Genomic DNA, 24635 nt, shown 5'->3' with positions numbered 1-24635 from the left:
TATTCATGATCAGGTGTGAAATGATTTGTCTATTGATATACAAAAGGTACAGTGAAAACCATTTTCAATTTTCTGAGGAAATGGCATTTCATTGATTTTTTACCATTCGCTATGTAGGAATGCTGCTCGCATATGACGTCACAAATCAAATAATTGAAATTCTAATAACTTTTTAATTATTTGATGAATTTTTCTCAAACCTTCAGCAATATTTATTATTATTTTTTCTGCTATTTTTACAATAAGCTTTTTGTCAGGGTAAACTTCCCCATTAAGGTTATTTTCTCCCATAGATGTGTACACACAATCTGTCCCTTGTATTTGAGCAAGTTTCAATAATCATAAACTTACCCATCTCGTAAAAATCTAACAAAGCTTTCATTGAAAAAAAAAATGAAATTTAAGATAATCATCATAATTTGCAATTATATTTCTACCTCAATATCAGATAATTATCTTATTCTCTATCTCAATGGCAAGTAACAGTATACTCTACATTCTATCTCATAAAAATGGCAGCTATAGTACATATAACTTTCAAGGCATTGCCACATACTGTCATTTAACATTTGTTTGCCTCTATCTAATTATGTCACACGGTATCAAATGGCGTACAATTTAACCAGGAACATATCTAATATAGTCCACATACTTGAGACAACCAGCTGAAGAATAAATGAAGTATGTACTCATTCTTTCACAGATGGGGAGTTTAGATGGCAGGATGTGACATGGCCTATAATATTCACTTATCTAAAACATTCCATCCGATTCTGCATTACCTGTGCTACTGTACTATCATAAGACATGGAGTAATAATTTCAACATCGATCAATCTTCTTTTTCACTCATAGGTCAGATATATTTACTATTTTAAGTAGACACACATTGAAATTTCCAAAATACAAATTCAATAAAGCTAACAAACACAATAAATCATTTAGCAAACTCATTTTCACTGATACAATATGAATATCTGAGGAGCAGCTCTATTGATCTCTTTTATTATTAGCACATTATATCCCCACCTTTAGCGCTTATCAAATATCATTATCAATTCAAGAAGCCATTTCAAAAATTCTTTTTATAACCAATGTCCATTTGTGAGGTATAATATGTAAGTTACATTCATATCATAGAATGCAGTTTTCAAATGCAGAAGATTGATATAGATGGTGAATAATACAAGTTCTGTAGACATTTTAAAAAGCAAGTCACACTTCATTATATATATATATATTAACATGAGCACTATACTATAGGGTATGATGCCATTTAGCTAGCAATTATCCTGAAAAAGAAAGGAGGATTTGCGGTCCTTTATACAACAAATTAAAAGAAAATACTTGGTTTGAAATAATTCATTATTGTATTTTGCTTCTGCATACCGTTTTTTCTTCAATTATACCAAATTCAGCCAATATCATTTTCCTGTGTGTCTATGTTAAAAATTTCTTCTACGCCTATATCTTGATGCACATACAAATGTTAATCTCAATACTTGTAAAGTATTGTACATTCTAGAAATTAAGATATCTTGCTTTACTAACATGTAAAACACACACAAACACTGATAACAACAATAATAATAAGAAAAACCCTTCTTAAAAGGTATCTTTTTTATTACAATATATCAAAACCAAAGGGCTTTTGAATATTTGATCTAGCATTAGATCTCAAAATCTTTATAGCGCTAGGAGTCTGCCACATAACTGTGCCATGTAACACAGGGACACAATCGAATTGTTGATTGATATAAATCGTAAACATCTGGAAAATAATGTACTTATGAAACTGTTGATGAGATTTAGGTTAATCTCTTTACATCACAGTGTACTGGTTTAATAGAACCAACAACAAAGGATAAATGATGAACAACCTCATATTTCATATATCACCCTAAAAACATCTTATCAAAATGTGATGTATTTGTTTTCCTCTCTGTATCACATGGAACATCTCTTTCCTGTTGATATCCAGTAAGATCCAGGAGTAATGATGAAATTATTGAGATGATGAGCTCATTGTTTCATCATCGCTGAAATCAAGGATCTGCAAGGGGAAGATGACAAATAGAAAGCAATATAATAAGATACACATTTAGAAGTATCCAAGGAATATGAATGATGATTATACAGACAATAAGATTGGAAAGACAGCCAATGTCAAGGACTGTGTGTATCTACTGGATCATGCTCTCACACAGCCTTAGTAATGCGCATATAACTATTTTCCTTCAAGGCTGCGCCCCTCGAGAAAATAGTCACGTTCTCATCACTTCGGGGTCCATAGTTCCAACCGCCTCCTCAGGGGACCGTACATATTTTTTCACACTATCACCCAGACAGAACATTTACCTCACATCACTTTTGTCAAAGTCTTTAGTGCAACGTATATGTATATTTTGCCTCAATTTGGATGAGGTCATTTACCTACAATGTATACAGTCATACCTGTAAAAATGTCAGGAGAAAAATGAATTTGTATTTTGCCACATCATATTTGAGTTGTTTGTAAAGATATGAGTAACTTTCTGTATAGCTTATGAAACTATCCCCTGGTATCATTCTATTTATCATGATTTATTGCTACATTGGTGGATTTAAATTTAATTTTGCCAACTGATGTGCAAAATTACACATTTTTAGAAACTCACTGAAGAATAGTGAAAATATTTTCTCCTTACTCTTTGTACTACAGAAAAAAAAAAATTATGATGAAGTATCATCCTTAGAATAATGTCAAGTATTAGATCTACAATGATCAAATCAGAAATTACAACAAATATCACAAGAATAATTGTCATTGTTATCTTAGCAGAATTAACACAACACACAAAGAGTATAGGCCACAGCATCTTATTTAAACTAGGCTAAGACTTACATCACTTTATGTTCCACTCCCAATAATATGATACGCATGAGTTTTGTAAACGTACATTTTGTGTTGAAAATACATGTAGATTAGGCAGCCTAAGTAACACTCTTATAAATACTAAAAGCAACACCAGCACCATCGCTATAAACACTAAACGTGAATTCCGTCACTGACTAACCTCTACAAGTTCCGAATCCTGATGCAGCTGACTAAGTCCTGTCAAATCTTCAACAAACCGTGGTTCATTAAACACCTTGAGTAAGAAGTCAAAGCCATCTCTCTCATAGCTCACCAGGACGATATCACTGCATGCTGTACACTTATCAAAGCATATGCTAGCAGGAAGCACACAGTGATAGCGTGCTAGGAATCCTCGAATCTACAGAAAAAAGGAGAAAAATTGTTCTTAGACATGTCTACTGAGCTATGAAAGAAAGTGTTCAAAATGAAAGCCCTCAGTTGAGGTCACTTGCAGTGTTTTGAAAAATAGGTAGGGGGCATGTAATAAACTTGTGTACCCTAGATTAGTCTTGATACATAATACATGATAAATATGCGATATCTTTGATATTATGGCCAACTCAACCCCACAAATGTCAAAACCTTAATTAGCAGGTCCATTTATTCTGTGCACACTGTATCCATGGATCTGCCCCAGAATATGTTAATTTGTTGATGCCATACAATCCTCCTCGATGTTTAAGATCTTCTGATTTGAAATTGCTTGTAGTTCCTAAATCCAAGAAATCATGGGGGCTCAGTCATTTGCACATGCTGGACCATCCTTGTAGAATCAGTTGCCATATTCCATTTGTAGTATTTCAAATATCGATAATTTCAAAATTTCTCTAAAAACCCATTTGTTTAAAATTGCCTTCCAGTAGTTTCCTTTCAATGTCATGACTGTGCTTCTTTTATCCTTGTCCCTTCCTGCTCCATGTAATTTTTTCTCTTATTTCCTTTTCGCAGGGCCTTCAGTACATAATCAATGTGGATTTTGTGCCTCAGAAATATTCTATATTATTATTATTACTTTTATTTGTACACATGAACTAAATTTGATCTCTAATCCAGCTGGAGCTCCATTACAGCAGAGATGCTAACCTTATTACAAGAAATGCATTATTTCAAAGAAGAAAAAAATACTTTGGGTGGATAAACAGTACTTTCTACTTTTCTGCATTAAGCATGAGTGTCATCAAATTATAGGAGAAAAGTAATTCTCATGAATCTCCCACATTTTCATTAAAATATAAAATGAAATACTGCAAAGAAGGAACAGTATGCATATCTGTCACTGTATGTTTTGTCTGTATAGGGGTTCATTTGTAAATCTGCTATGTATTTCTTCCTTGCGAATCGGGTGAATTAAATGTTTAAACCACATAAGGGTGTTTTTTTATAATAAAATTGAAAGAAGCTCCATAATGCAACTTGCAGTAGATTCTGGACCCCCAAGAGGGGTGCCAAAACTATTGTGATGAATTCTGGGTAATTAAGCTTGCTTGCTGTATAGCAGATAACCTGAATTACCTGATGAGGGACTAGACCTAATGGTGATGTAAGATCAACTGTCAGATGAGAATCCTTGGCACTGGTCTCTGCTGCTGCATAGCCTCTAAAATAACAAAGAATTCACAAGGTTGATAGACAGATATTGATATGTGATTCAACACACAAAAAGTAGTTTCTCTCCAAGGAGTGTGGTTGGGTTCACAAATATTGTGAGATTTTGAAAATAACTTGAAGTAAAATATTAAAATACTGTACATATATATATATTTCTTTAATTTGAATTTTTCTGTCTTTCTATCTTTCTTTGCGCCTCTTTTTTTTTTACTTTATTAATTATATAGCAAAGTCAGTCATCCCTGCCAACTTTCATATTAGCTAGAGGATAGTAAGTCTTGCTAGAATGTCAACTACCATGACAACAGTGAAAACTATGCTTTTGATTAGCTCTTCCAATGAAAATTGATATTCCAGCATGAATTGCTATCATAACAACCTGGTGTGCTGCTCCGGATGCAATTGGTTGTAACTTACCCCTGAGAATGTTGTAGAATGCTGACCATGAGTTCAACTACCAGCGCTGCAGCAACCATCGACAGACCTGGCCTCGACACTGTACACTGTTGGTCTAACGTCCGGTCACGGGTGGACTGGCCAAAAGAAATTTCAAGTTGGGAGAGTGTTCATGGGTAATGTAACAGGTGAAATCAAAGTAATAAGCGAATGAGTGTATTATTTCTCCACATTTCACATCAAATAATGGTTGTGATAAATAAAGCTTATCAATATAATGCATTGTAAATTGTAATATAAAAATCAAATTAATTGTGATAAAGTGAATTTGGTAGAAACTTTAAAATAGATCCATACATATCACATGAATGGCCTGGAATTGTGAGAGAAATTAAAGTAGAAATGTATAAAATAGGAAATTACGGTTAATTAATTAAGGTTAATGCCACATTATATCTTTGTTTTAAAAATGTGCAAATTTCCCATTCGAGCAACTCTCTCCTGAGCCAATATTTTGGAACCCATCGGAAATGATTTCAATACTCACATCACCAGGAGCAACGACATCATTGCAGAAATAACATCCTAGTTTATCTCCTGGAATATGAGAGAGATTGATGGAGGATGTGGAGCATGCTGCCCCTCCCGCTGCTTCTGATGTTGATGATGATGGAGTTTGGTCTGGTGGTGGCTGGTCTCGAGGGGGTTTCATTCCATGTCGTAGCACCAGGTAGGTATCAAACCCCAATGCAGCATTCATTACAATCTAAAAACAGAGAAGAGGACACTCTCACAATGATAACAACAACAATAATAATCCATTTTTTCTGTAAGCCTTTTAAGTACATAGTGACAAAGAGCATCATTACCGAAGTCTGTGAATTTTTTTTTCTAGAATACAATAAATGTAAATTCTTCATCCACTGGGTAGTATGCATGTCAGCTGCTCTTTTGACAACCTACTCGACAGATGCATTATAACGTTTAGTGTTGGGACAGTAAGTAGCCGTTAAAAATCAAAGACCACTTTCATACACTTGGACTTCACTCAGACCATCCACATCACATAGAAATGAAAACCTAGTAATTTGCAAAATAGAGTTGAGATGTCAACATTGAAGGGGGCATAATCAACTCTAAATTAGAAGTGGAACAAGGTATTAACCATATTTAGATGTCAATATGATGAAGTTGTATTGGTCATCACTTTTCCCAGTTGCTCTGAATAATCTATTCAAGTCATGCATGCCACAAATAAAAGGAAAAAAAGTGAACCTTATAAAGTCCATCTTAAGTTTTGGTAGAGGGTCAATAGTGCAAATTATATCTGAGTATCATCTATTTTGCAATCTTACAAAAGTTCAGTGGCTGTTAAATCTTTCCTTTCAGCTGTGAACAATTTAACTGTGATTTTTTCACAAATACATACATCTAGCACCCTTGATAATGTTTTGATTTTAAAAGAAGATTTAAACTCTAATTTGGAAAGTAAAATTCAGAATAAGAAAACAGTATCTCAGAAATTGAAAAGTAACACAGTTGTTTTGCAATTTTCTCTACCATAAAAGATGAAAGCATGCTCAACAAGAATAAAATCTTACATGTAGGTAAAGAAATTCCCATATCCATGACTCTAATTTAAGATTAGTACCTTTCTCTTACTGCCTGCTATGACAGTAGGAAGCCATCTGCTTTCTCGTGTGTCCATTAATAAGAATAACACATCATGCTCATCTATTAGCTCTTCTAATCTCTGAACAGACTCCCTTGTTTGTTGTATTGCTTCATCTGAAATGAAAACAGGACTTTTATCAGTTTCACAATTCAAATCCCTGGAATAAATTTCCCAAGCATTGATCATTCAAGATATCTACAAATAATTTCTCCATAACATACATGCATTGTTTAGAACTTGCTCAATCAATTTAGGGTTGTTCTGAGCATGCATTTTTCTGTAGATTTTGACACTGAAATTCCTGAACCATGAAAAATATTCAGAACCGACATTTTTAATAAATATCAGCTAAATGAAGGGCTCGGCAGTAGAAGTGGCCCGGTGGCAACCAAAAATGAGAGTCGGGCCACCAAATTTTTTCAAAAGCCCACTACCAAAGTTTTTATAAACTGCAATGTTTTCTTTTGTTTTAGGGCCACCACATTAGATTTGAAGGCCAGCAAAAATATGAAATCAATGATTTTGGTGGACTGATTGGGCCATTAAGAAAAAAAAAGTTAGTGTGCGTCCTTGGCTTGATGAATATTGTGACCAAACCAAGAAAGGGTAGTAACATGGTAATAATTGAATTTAATTTATTGGGAAATCCATAAAGCAATGTTTCCTTTGCTTCCTGCAGCCACATTAGCAAAGTGTTAAATTAAAATATTGTAAGGTAATATTGTAAAATGACTTTCTTATGATAGTGACATTATATCTGGATTGTTTCAATACACAAATAATTCTCCTTCATGAATAAATCTGGTGCTTGCATACATACCTGATGTACCTACTGCATGTCCTGGCATTGGGATAGAGAGACTTATTCCTTTTGTTTTCTGTCAAATACAATTCAACCAATGAAGAAAATGATTTGCAAACCAACTGGTGATAACGACATATATATTTTAGAAATAGAAGAGTAAGAAAGAGAGAGAGAGAAAGAAAGAAAGAAAGAAAGAAAGAAAGAAAAGGAAAGAAAGAAAAAGAAAGAAATGGAGGGAGCAAGAAAGGAAAAGGAAAACAAGTGGAATGCCTCTGGCCGTCTCACCTGCATCACGCGGTTCAATATAGCAGCAGTGCTGACTTTGAATACTACTCTAACTTGCACAAGATGTTCAGTGATACATGGTTACTCTTATGTCCACTTTTTATGAACTAGACCAATAAACTTACAGAGATATGATGGTTATTCAACAAAAAACCCCAACATGGCCAAAGTTCATTGACCTTACATGACCTTTGACCTTGAACATGTGACCTGAAACTCGAACAGGATGTTCAGTGATACTTGATTACTCTTATGTACAAGTTTCATGAATCAGATCCATAAACTTTCAAAGTTATGATGGTAATTCAACAGATACACCCAATTCGGCCAAAGTTCATTGACCTTTGACCTTGGTCATGTGACCTGAAACGCACACAGGATGTTCAGTGATACTTGATTACTCTAATGTCCAAGTTTAATGAACAAGACCAATAAACTTTCAAAGTTATGATGATAATTCAACAGATACCCCCGATTCGGCCAAAGTTCATTGACCCTAAATGACCTTTGACCTTAATCATGAGACCTGAAACTTGCACAAAATTTTCAGTGATGCTTGATTACTATTATGTCCAAGTTTCATGAATCAGATCCATAAACTTTCAAAGTTATGATGGGAATTCAACAGATATCCCCAATTCGGCCAAAGTTCATTGACCCTAACTGACCTTTGACCTTGGTCATGTGACGTGAAACTCATGCAGGATGTTCAGTGATACTTGATTAACCTTATGTCCAAGTTTCATGAACTAGGTCCATATATTTTCTAAGTTATGATGACATTTCAAAAACTTAACCTCAGGTTAAGATTTCGATGTTGATTCCTCCAACATGGTCTAAGTTCATTGACCCTAAATGACCTTTGACCTTGGTCATGTGACATGAAACTCTACTAGGATGTTCAGTAATACTTGATTAACCTTATGGCCAAGTTTTATTAACTAGGTCCATATACTTTCTAAGTTATGACGTCATTTCAAAAACTTATCCTCAGGTTAAGATTTGATGTTGACGCCGCCGCCGCCGTCGGAAAAGCGGCGCCTATAGTCTCACTTTGCTTCGCAGGTGAGACAAAAATGGAGGAAGGGAGCAAGAAAAAAAAGGAAAAAGAAAGAAAAGAAAGAGAAAAGGCAAACTAGATAGAAAGAGTAAAAGCATGAAAAATAAAAACCCAGGGTGAAAATGAACAATAGCTATTAAAAGTGCCTTTCAATATATCTGGTCACTGGTGATATAATGCCATTGCAAATGCTTTGACTGGGACCCTGTCTAATAAAGGGTTGTGATTGATCCAATCAATCTCAACTTTGGAAAGTAGATAACTCCATCTAGCATTGATGACCCTTTAAATATGACACACATCACTTTATATATCACTCTTCTCACCGATCAGCATACTGAATTTCATTCACAAATAATGCATATGCAACCTAGATGAAGAATCAGACATCATAGTCGAGACATAGATGGGATCAACTGGAATAATTAAAGAATTGTTAATAATCTTGGCATTTCTATTGCCACTGATAATGGACAAAGTAGTAAACATTTCTTTTCAACTGGAGTTACCGGACAACACAAATTCCTTTAGGGAAAGTGACAACTTCAAAGAATCATGGACTACATTGATAACTTTCAATATGATGTCTATTTGCACTCTCATCCTTCTTGAAATATATAAATAGATGCCTTGAATTTTTGAGATCTTACCACTCCAGGAAAGATCTTTTGTATCTTCTCAGCTGCAGTTTGAGCCTTGGGTTTTCCTCCTCCTAAAGAGTCTTCAAACTCAAAGAGACTCTGCCTTACAGGATTTGAGTAGGATACGGTAGAATTGTCAACAAAAGTGATGGTACGAACACCCCAACCCTGTAATATAAAAAACAGAAAATATTTTATCTAAGAGTATTACAGGTAGATAGTATATAACATGTAAGACAAACAATTTTTTTTCAAAATTCATCAAATTAAAACATTTCCAAAATGTAATTTTATTTGACATGGCATTACTTGAGTAAATAATTTCTAGTATTCAAATAAAAATAAATTATACAGTATTTGAGGGGCATTTTGGGCTTCTTGACTGCTGCTCTCGTGATTATATGCTATTGGATTTTGAAGCTTAAGTTAACACTTCTATAAGCAGTTTCTTAGTTATCACAAGAATGAAAATGGGATGGCCAGACAGACAAACAACCAATAATCATAAAGACTTTGGCAACAACCTACAATGGATGGATGCATAAAAATTGAAATTGCAGGTTAACTCAATATAAACATAATCATAAAAAGTCATTAAAAAATCATAACAGCCATAAAAGCATGATTATATGAATATGCATGCAATGTCATCAAAATCAGACCACATTCAATGGTTGCTGTTATAGGTTATGCATTCATTAAATATATGTGCGTGGTATTATGTTTATCATGCAGTGCAAATATTTGCCCTTGTTGGGTGACTGAAATAATGAGATGCTTTGGCATTCAAACTCTTCAAACATACATGTAGCAATTGCATATGTGATTCACTATGGGGAATTAATAGTGTAAAGCTTGGGGCTGTGGGAGGGACTCAATTTGACACCTCTCTTTCAGATCTTTGTGGTAACAGGTCTACATAGGTCCAAATAGAAAATGTTTGCACAGGGTTTTGGAAACTGCTGTATGGCCCAGGGAGGGAACGTTTCTGAAACTTTTGGCTGTCATACCATATAATTTCATCGGATACTTGAATAGACATCCCATATCTGACTTTGCTCAAATAGACTGAAACAAAAACCTGCACAGACTTGTCTACTACTAGATAAAGACAGATTTAAACCTTTCATCTTTAAGAATACCTTAATATTTATGGTTGACGACAATGTTCTCCTTCACTAAAGATGATGGGTTGAACATCCCATCCCTCTCACACAAAAACAATGACAATATAACTTTGATACCAGATGAAAGGTGCCAGATTCAATTCTTCAAAACGCCTCATAATCTTGTTTTGGGACTTAAATAATGAACAAGTGAAGCGCCTCTGGCTGTCTCACTTGCATTACACGATTCAATATAGCAACAGTGCTGACTTTGAAAATGACTATGAAATGATTATTTACCAAAATCACCATTCATATAATATGCTACTATGTTCATTGACCCTAAATATTTGACCTTGATCCACGACTACCACCTACTACTACCTACCACCTACGACTTGTGCAATATGAGCAATGATACTGGATTATCCCTTATTTCCACATTTCATTACATATATCCATAAACTTTTGAAAAGTATGATTGAAATTCAACAAACACCCCGAACATGCCCAAAGACCCTAAATGACCTTTGACCTTGGTCATTTGACCTGAAACCAAGGAAGGCTCTTGAGTAATACTTAATTACCCTTAGGTCCAAGTTTCATGACCTAGGTCCATATACTTTTTAAGTTATGATGTCATTTCAAAAACTTAACCTTAGGTTTCATCGCCGTCAGAAAAGCAGCGCCTATAGTCTCTCTCTGCTATGCAGGCGAGACAAAAATGCTGCATAATAAAAAGTAAGGATATACTATCAAGGAACAAAGTGGAATGGCATTTTAAACTGATCATGCAGAAGTAGAATATTAAGTCAATATTTTGTAATAAAAAAAGTCTAAGACTGACTCACTAATAAACATCTTGCCACATTACATCCAAGAGTACCAGATCCAAGCAGAAGGCATCTTGTCTGAGAAACCTTGTCCAAGTCTAAAGAGGGCATCAGACGCCATCTCATAAGCTTGAGATTTAGATCAACTGAAGTCTCAGCTAGTCTGTAGGACAATGCAAACAATAAGTTCAGTGTTAATCCTGGTGTGGGTGTTGGAAGTGTAAATCATATTCCCTTCCCCGGCTCTAACATCTAACATGAGTGAACAAACTTGATCCAAATCATATTTTTCAGCCGAAACTTACTGAGGCTTCTCCCAAAACCAGCTTCATGTTAAATTTTGTGTTGTGCTGATGGAGACATGGGCAAACACTAATAACAAAATGCCAACACAGAACTTTAAAAAAAATATATACTAAGTGTCAATTACATATTATGGTAGCTTTGTAAAATATGAACACTATGACTCTTCATATTATAAAAGTATGTTATAAAGCATATGCCTAAAGCATGAAAAGTTCACGTCAAAAGAGCCACATGCTTTGAAAGACTATATAATTGAAAGTATCTGACCAGAAATGTACCTCAGAGAACATAGTGCTTATAAAGAGTAATAGTAGAACAAAGTCAATAATTGCCCTATTGCCCCTATTCATTCAGTTCCATTCATAAAAAAAATCAGTGAAGATGATTAATACCCCCTTCAATCACAACTGCCTTATATGAGTAAATAGTAATACCATGTGCCATTACATTGACCAAATAGTTTGTGTTTCTGATACACCCGAATAATGTGTTTTGCACTCTTCACTCCAATGTTTGTACCAAATTGAACATTGGGAATAAAACTGAAGAAGTACTTCGCTCTGCAAGATTTTCCTGATTTATTACCATAACATATCATTACCCTTTGAACACAATTCAAGAAACGTTAAAAAATATGTCTAGCACGTCTCTCTACAAGATCAATGTGTGTGTCCCGAGCATCAGACAAAAACAGGAGGAAGATTGATCTGCAAGATTTCCAATGGATTGACCTGGACATGCTGATTACATAGATAAACCATTTAAAATTCAGAGGGAAAAAAGCCATCACCGATGAATTTCTATGGATTTATCACATTACATGTGAATAAAATCAAGATGCTCAAAATGACTACTCAAAATTCAACTCTTTTATTCCTTTATTGATTTTCACTAAACCTAAAATATCACTTTCTTTTTCACATTTTTAAAAAGAAAAACCCGATGTCAGGGTGGACTTCTCCTTCACTGTTATTCAACAGTGAGTAAACTAACCTTGTTGGGTCCATACTAGAACTTAAATCAACTTTCCTTGCACCAAGTTTATTCCTCTGATTCTTCTCCCATCCAACACATTTAGGACAAGCTGTCAGACAAGATAGAAGTACACAAATAATTTTTAGAAGGGTACCAATCAATACTGAGAAAATATTTCCAACTGTAACATTATCAACATTAATTACAATAAATAGCTTTCACAAAAGTTTTCTAAATGTAGATTTGCTATAAATAAATGTGTAACATAGAGAATCTCATACTCATCCTGGACCATGTTGCAGGACATTCACTGTTAGAGTTTACCTTGCAAATCAATAACACACACTTACTATTCTGTTTTCTGTTGGGCATTGTAAACATAAAACTTAACATTAAATGCAGTTACCTTCAACAGCACGTTTAATGCAACTGATTGAAGGATAGTCAAGATACAGATATAAAAATTAAAACATGTAAAACTACCATGAGGAAAAGATATCTTCAAACTTATGCTCAACAAAATTATCTGTGGCTTTAAATAATGTCCCTCATTTAATAGACATTATATGTGTCTTTCTTTGACAGCACAAATTTTCTACTCCATGGACATATGTATACTGTTTCAGAATAAAAGCAGGAAAAATATCTCACATATTTCAAAACTTGTTGAAGGAACTTGCAGTCTAAGAACCAAACTATGAGAACTGTTCCGGATACCTTCCCTAGTTCTGTCCCTGAAACAGACCACTGTTACTTGTTCCAGCTGGGAAGCCCTGTAAATTTTAGAAAATAAAATCTACTGAGTTAAGAAAAAACTAGGTTTGTTTATCTCAATCAAATATAAGTATTTAATACTACCAGAAGTCTTTCAAATTAATTCTTCTGATTCACTTCTACCTCCCTGCTCTCACAGCATGTTCGTAAATAGCAAACAGAAAAATGCCTGGCAGCATCGTATTCCCTGCAAAAGAACTTTCACATTCACTTGGTTTTTGATCCCATAACCTGGTTACAGAACCACTGATCCACCAGTGCTTTGTACCCAACTCTCTTAAATTTCATCAAATTTAATTTATCATTAAATCACATTTCACTGTTCATGATTAAACCACAGATTTATTTTGTCTACCTGGCACTTGGTCTAAATACTACCTTGTGTAATCATCATCAGCCAAAATTTAAATCTACCCCCAGTTAAATTGGACTACATTGGATTAAATGGGGATAGCAAAACATGATACTAGACAAAGTAGTTACTAAGCAGTGGAAACTGGACAGAATGGTAAGTAGATTATCTGGATGCAAACAAATTCTATTAAGACCATGTGAAGTTTGACAACTGTCAATGAATCAAAGTGGTTAATGTGAAGGTAAATCAAGTAGTAGACAGCCCACATGAAATGAAGCTCGCATACCAGTGACATGAGATGAGGCAGAGGAAGTTCCTTAGGGGCCATCCTGGATATTGGTCTAAAGTACAGGGATCAGCATAACCAAACATCACCTGAAAAACAAATTCACACAGCAAGTTTTAAAAGATGAGGTCCAACGTACTATCACATATAACAGGCAGTATAAAGCACACATCAACATACATCAACTTCAATCATGTCTACACGAGTGGCTTACATAAACAGGCAAAAGGATAAGTCATAAAATTTATGAATTATACAAATGGGGGTAGACAACGGCCAAAAAGGAGTGAACATTGAAAGAGTCCAATGGAGCATGTACATGAAAATATCAGCGATATCATTGTTCAGTGCATGACAAATTCTGTTTTGAATTGTGAAATATAATTTGTAAACAGCTACCACAAAAATTGCAGTCTTTTAGATTTATACCATTATAGTCTGAAAATGAGAGGGTAAAGAAATAATCAATGAGAATCAGTTGACAAGTAGAGAAGAAATATATATTTTTTTTATTGCTGCCACTTAAACAAACTGAAAATGAAAAAAGAAAATAATAAATATGTTACTTGAATACAGGTCGATATTAGCTTAACTTAACCTCTTCGAACTCCTCTACCACTCACTTCTTCCATGTCTTTTTTTGTTCCCCCTCCCATATCCACCGAACAGGATGTGATAAACATTCCTTCTCCGCAAATACTAATTTACTCGTCGATATCCAGGATCTCAGAATAGGGAGGGGAGGGTTTGATGGGCACATAACTTTTTTTGAAGTAAACAAGCTAAATAAAGATCATCATTTTTAAATGATGTATTCTCATCCTTGTTTCTAAAAGAAGGACTAGAATGAGACACAATATATATGTACTAAACGGAATTCTTGTGGGCACATATTTGGATAAAACAGGCATATCTTCCCACCTACTCATACTACCTTGGATTTATCTGTGATCTGATCCCAAGCTGACAGGGGTAAGACCGCAGTCTTCTCATCTTCTGTTGATATCAGAAAGAATGCAGGATCTTGACCCAATGACTCTGATGCTGTATCGTAAGCTGCTTCAAGAGCTGCTATCTGAAGGATGCAAGATTACATTGAGAAGTTAAAAGGTGAGAGTTGAACATTTAATGGAAAGGAAGACCAATCCCCATGAATCTTAGAGTTACATAAAAATTGTGTATTGCAAAATCAGAGGGAATACACTGCATAAGACAATTTCATTGAAATAATAAGACAGTGAAGCTTCAATGAATAGACAGTACTTCATACACAATTCATCATCTCTAAAGGTTAAAATTGGTTTTAAAATGTTCCATGCAAGTCACCTGCTTTAAACTGCTGTGAATCGCTGAGGTAAGGTCTTAAATCCATACACTCTCCCCCTTCATCCTTGTCCAACTGAAGCAAGGAGTCATTAGAATGGCAAACCTAACCTAACCCTGTATTGTACCAAATACAGCCTTTGATATTATGGAAGATAGACATTGATGAAAGATTCATGAATGATTGTGATATTAGGCCTGGTGATCAGCAAAGATATAAATACACAATTAAACGCTTCTATGTTAGGACAAATTATAGTATATTATTCATGATTATTATCATATAGTAGACTTGCCTTCTCTTGATTCATGTCCTTATCTAACCGTTGAGGTGGTTGAATTAGTTTAATTCCTTCTGGTGCTAATAGAGCTGGGAATGCAAACCAGTAGCAGTAGTGATACTTCTTCAAATCCTTAAGGTATAACAGAAAGAAATACAATTCAATATACAATCAATCGTAACTTACAATGCATGGTTTGCCAGACTTCAAGTTATGATTATTTGTATTGTATTGTGGTATACAACCAGGGCAAATGAATTACACAAATATTTAGCAGTTTTTACAGGAACATGGTGTCATGTAAAATCAAACAAGCAATATACAAAGAAAGACTGTGATAAAGCAATTCCTGTTTAAAGAATTTTAATATAAGGATTTCGCTATTCAAATACATCAATATGATTGTACTATTCATCTGAAGTTGATTGCTTTTTTTGATGCGCTGTTGTATCTAACCACATCAACATGATAAAGGTTTTGGTAAATCGACTCTAATCAGTCTTTAATTATAAGTTACTGCCAGTAAATTTGATACTTACAGCAAATGTAAGAAGCAAGAATCGAGACAGCAAGGATGGATCTTGAATTGCACTGTCTTGTCTGATGTCATCCCATAGCTGCAAGAGAGAGAGTTGGAGGCAGACCAGAAAAGTACATCCATTAACATTTTCCAAATGAAAATATGACACCAAGTGCCTCACTGTTTATCCCTTTCCAGTTTATTCTTATGCACAAACATATTTTAGCCTAGCCCCCCCTTTTTTGGAGGGGAGGGGGGAGAATTTTTCTTCATAATTTTCAGAGCCCTTCTATTGGTGTTATATATGTTTTGAATTTCTGCTTAATACTGAACTACTTTGTAGTTATATTAACATTTGTCATGCCATAATGCTATTATTAATATACTGTTTGCTATATAATGGAAACAAAATCAAATAAATCATAGTAAATATAATTCTTCAAATATACCTTCTCAGCTGTGACATCAAGCAGTGCCTTTTTATCACATGTTTTGAAAGCATCCAGAGTATTAAAGTTGACTAGTGTTCCCCTTGAAGAATAACAGTGAGGAGGAGTAGTTTCTGACCTGAAAATGAATTAATATTATTATTACTATTATCATTGTCATGATACAACAACTTAATTTGACAAGATTGAACTGTTGTACTTCAGTGTTTTTCTCAACCAATTAATGAAAATAGTAAAAAATAATTGGTATAATTCTCTTCCTTTCTAAAAGTTTATGCAGATTGTCATGGAAATAATACTTTATGACTTCATCTTCACCAACCAGTTGTTTGCGATCCATATATTTCAAAATCTTATTAATTTTGGTCCTATAAAATACAATATACAACCTCTCACTTTAGATTACTAACAACTTGAATCTTAAGAATATAAATATAAGTAGAATTAATCAAATATACAAAAATATGTCATTAACCCTTTGCACGCTAATTTTGCACATTCGTACAATTAAATTCAACAATTGTATTAATTTTTTTTTCCCATGACTTCATTATTAGCAAAGCTAATGAATGGCAAAAGTTCTTGGGCAACATCTATATAATAATCATTAGTTTCAATCGTTCAAGATGGAAATCTTGACACACAAAAAAAATAACATTGAAACAGTTGTCATTATTATCCCCAAGATTAATTAAGCGTGCAAATAGTTAAACAAGTGGATTTTCAAATCACCACATTATGTTATTTGTAAAGTCTTCCACATTTTGCAAATGGTTAGAATTTGATGGCCTGAAAAGAATCTTGCAAATTACATGTACATGACGAAAATACATATTTAATACAAAAGAATAAGATGGATTAATGAATAATTATATAAGGACCTCTTTCTAAATCTTCAAAATTTGAATACTTACTGATCAAATGCATTAAATTCCAAACAAAGTCTGCATGGCAATCCATCAGGATCACCTGTAAAGAAAAAAAAGCAAAATAAAAAAAATATTTGGTCATTATTCTCTATGCTATATCTAAAATGCAAAAATAGCCACTTAACTAATATCTCTGGGGAGGGGGTATGAACATGTTCTCTTTAACCTGTTGGAGACTGGCTGATTATGCTGCAATAAAAACATTTATACATTGTGTTTCTTTTCAAAAATCCATTTGTCATCAGATCTTTCTTTGTCAGGCATGTTAGCATTCCAATCATCATTTAAATGTGCTTTCTTGATATTATTCTATCAACAAATTACCAACCATTGTAGTAGTAACCATAGATGTCTTTTGGTCGATCATCAAGCTTGTATTCATTCAGCTTCTTCTGAGTAAGTTTGTGCCAGAACCCAACATCAAGGGCACTACTGAATGGTGCAAACTGGAGTTGTTGCTGTGATGCATCTGTCTTCTCCTGAGAGGACATTTTTGAAGAACCCTGTTAATCAAAATTTCAAAAAATATATTTCAAAAGCATTGTGAGAAAAAATATGTAGAGAATAATCATACTGGCACTTCCCATTCTAATTTGAGCGTTTCACAACATATGTTATAGGCCATGGGACAGCAAGCAGAAAACAAGATTAGTTCCAAGTTTCATTACATATTAAAAATATCTCAATTATCTTTTAAATGCAGCATTTGTTCATTTAGACTAAAGTTACAGACTGATGACTGATATAGCAAGAAAGCAGCTACTCTGCAGCCAGTACATGGTTGTATTTATCCTTAGCACACGACGCTCACCAAGTTCAACATACAGCACAGCAGTTTTAAGTGTTATGCAGAGAAAGTAGTCACATACATGGAGACAAACATTAAAGCAAATCTCAATGTTGCCATTTTGATTAAGATGCACTGATCAAAGTCATGATAGTATGTAGGCCTACCTGCAGAGTACATTATCATTTTGATAACAAAAAATCTGTAATTCTATTGCTGTCAATTTTGATAAATAATGATGAAAAATAAATGGTAATATCATAAACTCTACTTTGTAAATAGTAATATCATATTCTCTACAGTGCGTAGGCCTACTGTATTAAAATAAATGTAATCTGAATTCAGAGGGCTACAAAAATATATTACAGTTTATAGTTTTACCAGAATGGGAAAGATTAACTTGTCCTTTACTTATACTGCTGACATCAAACAATTTGAGGGGCAAGAGCTACAGACCCCATTGGTCCAGTTTTTAAATGGACAAAGTGAATGAAAAGTGATCAGTCAGAGAGGAAGAACAACCTTTCACTCATTAGCCTACAAAAACAGACTTTCTAAGAGACATTTTTTGTGACAAAGAAGTCACTCAGCTAAGGCATCAACGATGTTTTTATCTCAGTCTCATTTGCGCAAAATTGGAACACAATTAGATCTGCATTTAAAGATCAAGTAAACCCCAACAAAATGTTGATTTTGATAAAAAGAGAAAAATCCAGCGAACATAACACTGCAAATTTCATCAAAATCGGATGTAAATTAAGAAAGTTATGACATTATAAATTTTCTCTTAATTTCACAAACACTTATATTTACATCACGGTTGGTATGCAAATGTGGGGACTGATGACATCACTCATTCATTATTTCTTTTGTATCTTATTATATGAAATATGCTATATTCCAATTTTCTCCCCATTGTCCTGCGAAACAACTTAGTTTTATTCCTCCCTGAACATGTGGTATTACCATTGTTTTAACATTTTTTGGTTCAGTCAAGTTTGTCCTTATTCTCAAATCTGTACAAAAATGAAAAATTGTCTAATTCAAACAATAAAAAACAAAAAGAAATATTGAGGGACATCATTGACTCTCTCATTTGCATATCACTGAGTTCTGCATATGCCGAGTGAGTAAAGAAGAGCAATGTAAATGACTGATTGTTTGAAATCGATAGATAGACTGAGGTGGTTATTTTATTTTACTAAGTGCAGACCTAGCAGCAAAGCTAGCAGAACGCACGAAAGATGAGGCAAGCTCGAGGGCGAGAGCGCAGGAAAAAAAAGTCAGTTTGCCAATCAGATCAGCCATTTATTGCATGTGATTCCGAGTTTGGAATCAAGAAAGGACTAGTGTAGCTCGGCACAGTATTAGCAAAAATTCTACCCCCAAATTAAACAAGGATAATGCCATACCCTCCTTAATAAAGGTCAATATTAACATTTTTTAAACTTAAAGGGGTACTCCAGGCTGAAAATAATATGATTTGAACAGATTAAGAAAAATCAGACAAACAAAACACTGAAAATCTGATCAAAATCGGACAAAGAATAATAAAGTTATGGCATTTTAAAGATCTGCATTATTCCGGTGAAACAGTTCGAGGCATATCTTCATGAATATTCAATGAGCAAACTGATGATATCATATCCCCACTTGTTCTTTTTCATTTTATTAGCAGTACATGAAATTAGGTTTATTCATTTTTGTTTCCTTCAAGAACCAAAAATATTGGAATAACAACTGAGATAGTGCATTATACAGTGCGTCCCAGAAAAAACGAAATAAAAAAGTTCTGGTCATTTGAAATAAGGCTTGTATTTCCATAATTTCATGAGATAAACGTGTTTTCACCGGTTTCCCACAGAAGCTATCACATGGTGAACAAAAGATTTAATGCATGGCTGATCGTCAACAAAACAGAGTGTCGAGTGAGTTTGAAAGCCAGCCTGGAGAACCTCTTCATTTTATGAAATTATTGAAATTCAAGCCTTATTTCAAATGACCAGAACTTTGTTATTTCTTGACCATTTTCTGTAATTTAGGTATCAAATTAAAGAGCAGATATTGAACTTTTCAAAAATGTGGTTTTCTTTTTGAAACCCAGATACCCCCGCCAAATGAGTTTTTGGTATCCTTTCTTCAAATTGTTTTTGCTCACTCATGCGTGAATAAGAAATAATCTAAGTAATATCAGATGAAAGAGGAGATTCTAAGCTTTAAATTGGTATGTCATTTGTCTATTCTATTCATGATTAGGTAATGATAAATGATCGCTAAATCTCGGTTTTGTTTTTTCTCGGACGCACTGTATATTCATTGTTGCACCTTATTTCATTATAAGGGAGACATATCATTCACACATGTATGAAAAAATGAAACAATTATGATTTCATGTAATACCATAAGAAGGAAAGTGGGAATGTGGCATTATCAGCCCACCTTATGAACATTAATGATGACATGCATATAACTGCTTTCACAATATATTGCTAAACTTTTGAATTAATAACATTGCTATTTGTTCTCCAATTTTGATGAAATTTTCAGCATTCTGCTTTGTGAATTTTACTCTATTTATTTAGATATAAATATTTTCTGCCCGTAGCATCCCTTTAAAAGAAAGGGGCTCTAGATCTAGAGTAGGCTACTAATGTCAGGCCCTAGTCACTCACACTCACACGTATTGCGAGGTACTAACATGATTAATAATGGGCCCTAGTATGGCAGTGAGTCCAAACTTTGTGTGTGTCCATACTTAGCGGACAGACATGAACTAAAAAACTAGCCAAGCCCAATATCATTAACATCTGACATCATCAACGTGAAAGCGACCTAAAATTACCCTTTGGTGTAAGTTTCTTTAGGATGAGTTCAAGTATTCCTGAAAATATTGATAAAAGATCGGAAAAATTGTCACCGTTCAGAAGAAATCTGATATTCTCAACAACCATCACAATATCACCATTTTGCAAGAATAAATCATAAACAAGTGGAATGCCTCTGGCCGTCTCACCTGCATCACGCGGTTCAATATAGCAGCAGTGCTGACTTTGAATACTACTCTAACTCGCACAAGATGTTCAGTGATACATGGTTACTCTTATGTCCACTTTTTATGAACTAGACCAATAAACTTACAGAGATATGATGGTTATTCAACAAAAAACCCCAACATGGCCAAAGTTCATTGACCTTACATGACCTTTGACCTTGATCGAACAGGATATTCAGTGATACTTGATTACTCTTATGTACAAGTTTCATGAATCAGATCCATAAACTTTCAAAGTTATGATGGTAATTCAACAGATACACCCAATTCAGCCAAAGTTCATTGACCTTTGATCTTGGTCATGTGACCTGAAACGCGCACAGGATGTTCAGTGATACTTGATTACTCTAATGTCCAAGTTTAATGAACTAGACCAATAAACTTTCAAAGTTATGATGGTAATTCAACAGATACCCCCGATTCGGCCAAAGTTCATTGACCCTAAATGACCTTTGACCTTAATCATGAGACCTGAAACTTGCACAAAATTTTCAGTGATGCTTGATTACTATTATGTCCAAGTTTCATGAATCAGATCCATAAACTTTCAAAGTTATGATGGGAATTCAACAGATATCCCCAATTCGGCCAAAGTTCATTGACCCTAAATGACCTTTGACCTTGGTCATGTGACGTGAAACTCACGCAGGATGTTCAGTGATACTTGATTAACCTTATGTCCAAGTTTCATGAACTAGGTCCATATATTCTCTAAGTTATGATGACATTTCAAAAACTTAACCTCAGGTTAAGATTTTGATGTTGATTCCTCCAACATGGTCTAAGTTCATTGACCCTAAATGACCTTTGACCTTGGTCATGTAACATGAAACTCTAATAGGATGTTCAGTAATACTTGATTAACCTTATGGCCAAGTTTTATTAACTAGGTCCATATACTTTCTAAGTTATGATGTCATTTCAAAAACTTAACCTCAGGTTAAGATTTGATGTTGACGCCGCCGCCGCCGTCGGAAAAGCGGCGCCTATAGTCTCACTTTGCTTCGCAGGTGAGACAAAAATGTAAATTAAATGTGGTTACTGGTACTAACTGATTCTATAGCATTTTGCAGTCAATCTGATATAAATATTTCATATTTTGAGCTTGAGTTCTTTATTAAAATCTCCACAAAAACTTTAATCCGCGAAGTTATGTCACACTTTTTCAGAATGGTTTTCCAGGAAAGCATGCATTCGCCGATCAGAATAAAATTTTGAGATTGCGATACGGGCGAAATCCCTTGACCTACTTTACATTTTCATCGATAATTTTATAGTTTACGATCTTGCCGTCAATATGGTAGCTATTTCTTGAATTGGTTTTGAATAAATTGTGAATATTTTGTGAACAAATTCAAGCCTGATGAATATTTTACATGTATGATGTAGGAAAAGTCTGCAAAGTTTGGACACCCCATCATAATTGAACGGACTCCATGCTTTCATTTTTAATTTTATTTTTAGTGGGGGTGCATATGAAACTCTTGCCCTTTTGAAAAATGTGATTACTGCGCCACTGGACAGTGGAAAATAGATCTAAACAAAAATCTTCTAACGTGATAAAAGTAGAACTAGTAGTATAACTAGAGCCAATATATGGGACCGTGTTGTAATTTGTGCATTTCCTGCCACCGACAGCCAGTAAAAAATAGTTGATATTTCTTACATTTCTAACTTGATTATGCTACTGACTGGCACTAGACAACTCTGATATTTGGGCAATATTTGCTCTCAAGTTACCTTATCAGTTAAGTTAGCCAGATTAAAAATTTTATCTCCATACCTGTTCATCAACGATCCACCTCTACGTTTACAGTCTAATAAGTTTTTCACCGCAGCTGCATACACAGGGCTAGCTAGGGCCGGCGCTACCTGGACGGACTTCGCAGGCCAGGCAGCAGGGTCAGGACAGGGGCCGGGAGTACGACGCCTACCATACCGGATATGCGATGTCTACGGGATTGGTCGATCATGGGATCAAAAGTGGGCGGAGTCCATAGAGATGTATATCTCTATGCCTATGGCGGAGTCGTTTACCAGCGGAAAACTTTTGACGCGCGACGCTTGCAGACTCTATTTCAAAATGTACATTTTTGTCGTAGAAGTAGTAGTAGATTTTTGTTTTTCTTTGAAGGTGTAGTTCTAATTCCGAAGCTTCGTTGTTCCGAAAGTTCGGATATTTCGAAGGTTCGTTATTCCGAAGGGTCGTATTTCCGAAGGTTCGTAATTCCGAAGGTTCGTTAGTCTCAAAACGAAATTAGGTTCGTAATTCCGAAGGTTCGTTAGTCCCAAAACGAAATTAGGTTCGTATTTCCGAAGGTTCGTTAGTTCGAAAACGAAGTGAGGTTCATAATTCCGAAGGTTCGTTAATCCGAAAAAGAAGTGAGGTTCGTAATTCCGAAGGTTCGTAATTCCGAAGGTTCATTAGTCCGAAAACTAAATGATTAACTAACCTTATTTCGTTTTCGGACTAACGAACCTTAATTTGGAACAACGAACCTTATTTCATTTTCGGATTAACGAACCTTCGGAATATATACCGGGTCGGAATAACACCGACCCTAATTATTTCGTTTTCGGATTAACGAACTTTCGGAACATCGAACCTTATTTCGTTTTCGGATTATCGAACCTTCGGAATAACGCCACAAATGTTCAGATTAACGAGCCCTTTTACGTTTTGGGATTAACGAACTTCGAGGTATACATGGTATAGGCAATTTGCGTGTTACGGAATTACAAACCTTCGGAATATAGAATCTTCGGAATTACGAAGTGTAATCATCTTCTTAACTTTCGAAATCAACATAAAAATACAATAATGCGAGCGCGAAGCGCGAGTTAAATATTTATTCAAAGTTTATGTATTTTGTCCAAAAATTTGAAAATTCTATGCAATGTTTGTTATCCTGAAAAAGATGTGTACATGCAATGAAATAAGCGGAAATTTTTAATACACGTTTTGAACTGATCGAAAACTACCTGTTACGTTGCATATTTCAACAATCAAATAATGCGAGTGCGAACTGATTTTTAAAAAATATTTTTACATAAAGAATGGAAAATTTTAATCAATTTTTGAAATCGTGAACAGGATAGCTATAATATAACTACACAATTAATTCGAGCGAAAAGCGCGAGCGGAAAATTCGAGATTTAGACCTAAAAACGAGACGCTCTATTCATGTTTTCTAAATCAAAATGATTAGTAAAAGGGGATCTTTTTACATTTAAATAATACGAGCACAACGCACGAGCAGAAAATTTTTGATATTATGATCTGAAACTGGA

The 24635-nt window shown here is 34.6% G+C and overlaps 1 protein-coding gene across 2 annotated transcripts; it reads right to left on the bottom strand.

The window, feature by feature from the left end:
- Positions 1 to 198: 198 nt before the first annotated feature.
- Positions 199 to 23230, bottom strand: LOC121410912 (ubiquitin-like modifier-activating enzyme ATG7). 2 transcript variants are annotated; one of them, XM_041603295.1, is made up of 19 exons: positions 23128 to 23230; positions 17834 to 18008; positions 17491 to 17545; positions 16577 to 16694; positions 16147 to 16224; positions 15623 to 15739; positions 14938 to 15078; positions 14004 to 14092; positions 13240 to 13361; positions 12607 to 12697; positions 11326 to 11470; positions 9378 to 9536; positions 7398 to 7455; positions 6554 to 6690; positions 5450 to 5668; positions 4924 to 5039; positions 4411 to 4495; positions 3056 to 3256; positions 199 to 2052 (listed from the first exon to the last, which is right to left on the bottom strand). In XM_041603295.1, the coding sequence occupies exons 2-19, from the start codon at positions 17994 to 17996 to the stop codon at positions 2005 to 2007; spliced, it is 2142 nt and encodes a 713-aa protein (XP_041459229.1). In that variant the 5' UTR covers positions 17997 to 18008; positions 23128 to 23230; the 3' UTR covers positions 199 to 2004. The 2 variants fall into 2 exon arrangements, with proteins under 2 accessions (XP_041459229.1, XP_041459228.1); XM_041603294.1 differs by having other exon boundaries at positions 23085 to 23176.
- Positions 23231 to 24635: the final 1405 nt, after the last annotated feature.

The sequence above is a fragment of the Lytechinus variegatus genome, chromosome 3 (assembly GCF_018143015.1).
Source record: "Lytechinus variegatus isolate NC3 chromosome 3, Lvar_3.0, whole genome shotgun sequence".
Taxonomy (NCBI): domain Eukaryota; kingdom Metazoa; phylum Echinodermata; class Echinoidea; order Temnopleuroida; family Toxopneustidae; genus Lytechinus; species Lytechinus variegatus.
This window is presented reverse-complemented; position numbering and strand designations above follow the sequence as displayed.